General features: G+C 43.3%; 1 protein-coding gene across 1 annotated transcript in view; it reads right to left on the reverse strand.

Moving 5' to 3' along the window:
• Nucleotides 1-820: 820 nt before the first annotated feature.
• Nucleotides 821-1,299, reverse strand: part of LOC141639685 (uncharacterized) — a 1,687-nt gene continuing 1,208 nt past the window's right edge. The window contains 1 exon segment of the mRNA XM_074448752.1: nt 821-969. Coding sequence (XP_074304853.1) covers nt 821-969 — 149 coding nt within the window.

A 1,299-nucleotide genomic window follows, 5' to 3' on the forward strand; every position in this document is an offset into this window, starting at 1 on the left:
TCATTCTCATCTTATTACTATATGTATGCCTATAAAGAAAGTGAAGTATCAGCCCTAAGACCTAGGAGCGGGCCTAGCTTACTCTCTTTCGTGAGAGGCCCTTCCTTAAATAGAAGGATGAAGCCAATCAAAGGAATTTCGTTCGTATGGCTATTTATGAAGCATCTGCCGCGCATTCCTCTTCTTATTCTTCAGGGAAAGTACCTCCATTCCTCTTGAGGAGACAGGCGCACTTGCTTAACGTAGCTTGTTACGGGTCTTTCATTCCTATCTTTATTAAGGAGTTAAGCCCACATTCCTAGCCAGGGATTGGAGGTACTTGTTCCAAGGCTCAGTTAATACGGCTTTGCTAAACCCCCTCACTGACCACGCATAATGCTGTGTCAACATCTGATCCTATAGCTGATTTCGTCTAGAAAAGCTGGATTCAATCCCTGCCTAAAGGTCGGCCTCGGCCTCGTAAAGGAGCTTCATTCTCAGCTTTTGAGCATACTTAACCCTATGAATAAAGAGAAGTATTCGGCCTACCATCTTTCCAGCACGTATTTCATCCGGATACGTTTTTACGGAGCAAGCAACAAGTGCTTCGTTCTATTAACTATTAAAACACGCACTCCACGGCGCAGTGTCGTTCAAAATCAGCCAGGATTTGCTCAATAAATTACTCGTCGTAACCGAAATCTTATGCAGTTGCCCTTTTAGATTAGTAAGGTCTGGACTCGTTGCCTGTGCAGTGGTGTGACCGATTCCTCGCAAACAAATGACAAATAAGTGATTTCGACCCTAGCGCAGCAAGCAAGAGGGGAAGGGCTCTCAAGGCTTAAGAATTCGTGTTTAACACGTTTAACGCGCTTCCGAACGATGCATCAAGGAGTGGGATAGAAGCCACATAAACGGGCTTAGGCCCGAACTTTCCTTCGTTTCCAGCATCGCCAACCGGATCTTCTTCTTGAACAGCTGGACTTTCCTCTGTCTCACCCAAGTCAGAAGATTTGAAATAAATTCGACATAATTTGCAAGAAAATTAATTTCTTCAATCTCCTGTGAAATTTTCAATAAAAGCCGTGATTTTTGGTGTCTTCCTTAAGGGAGCGAGGGTTTGAACCGGGCATCTTGATTCAGTGCAAAAAGAGAACTTCGTATCTTATGGAATTAACTTTAAAATGTGCTTAAATCGCATTTTGTTGAAAATCCTCGGCAAATAGCAAGAAAATCCTTCGTTTTAAACAAAGAAAGTCGTCCAATCCGCTAACAGCCCCTTAGCTCATCTGCCTGTTGGAGCAAGTCTAGTTTACGTAA

This window comes from Silene latifolia, unplaced genomic scaffold, assembly GCF_048544455.1.
Source record: "Silene latifolia isolate original U9 population unplaced genomic scaffold, ASM4854445v1 scaffold_535, whole genome shotgun sequence".
In the NCBI taxonomy this organism is placed as follows: domain Eukaryota; kingdom Viridiplantae; phylum Streptophyta; class Magnoliopsida; order Caryophyllales; family Caryophyllaceae; genus Silene; species Silene latifolia.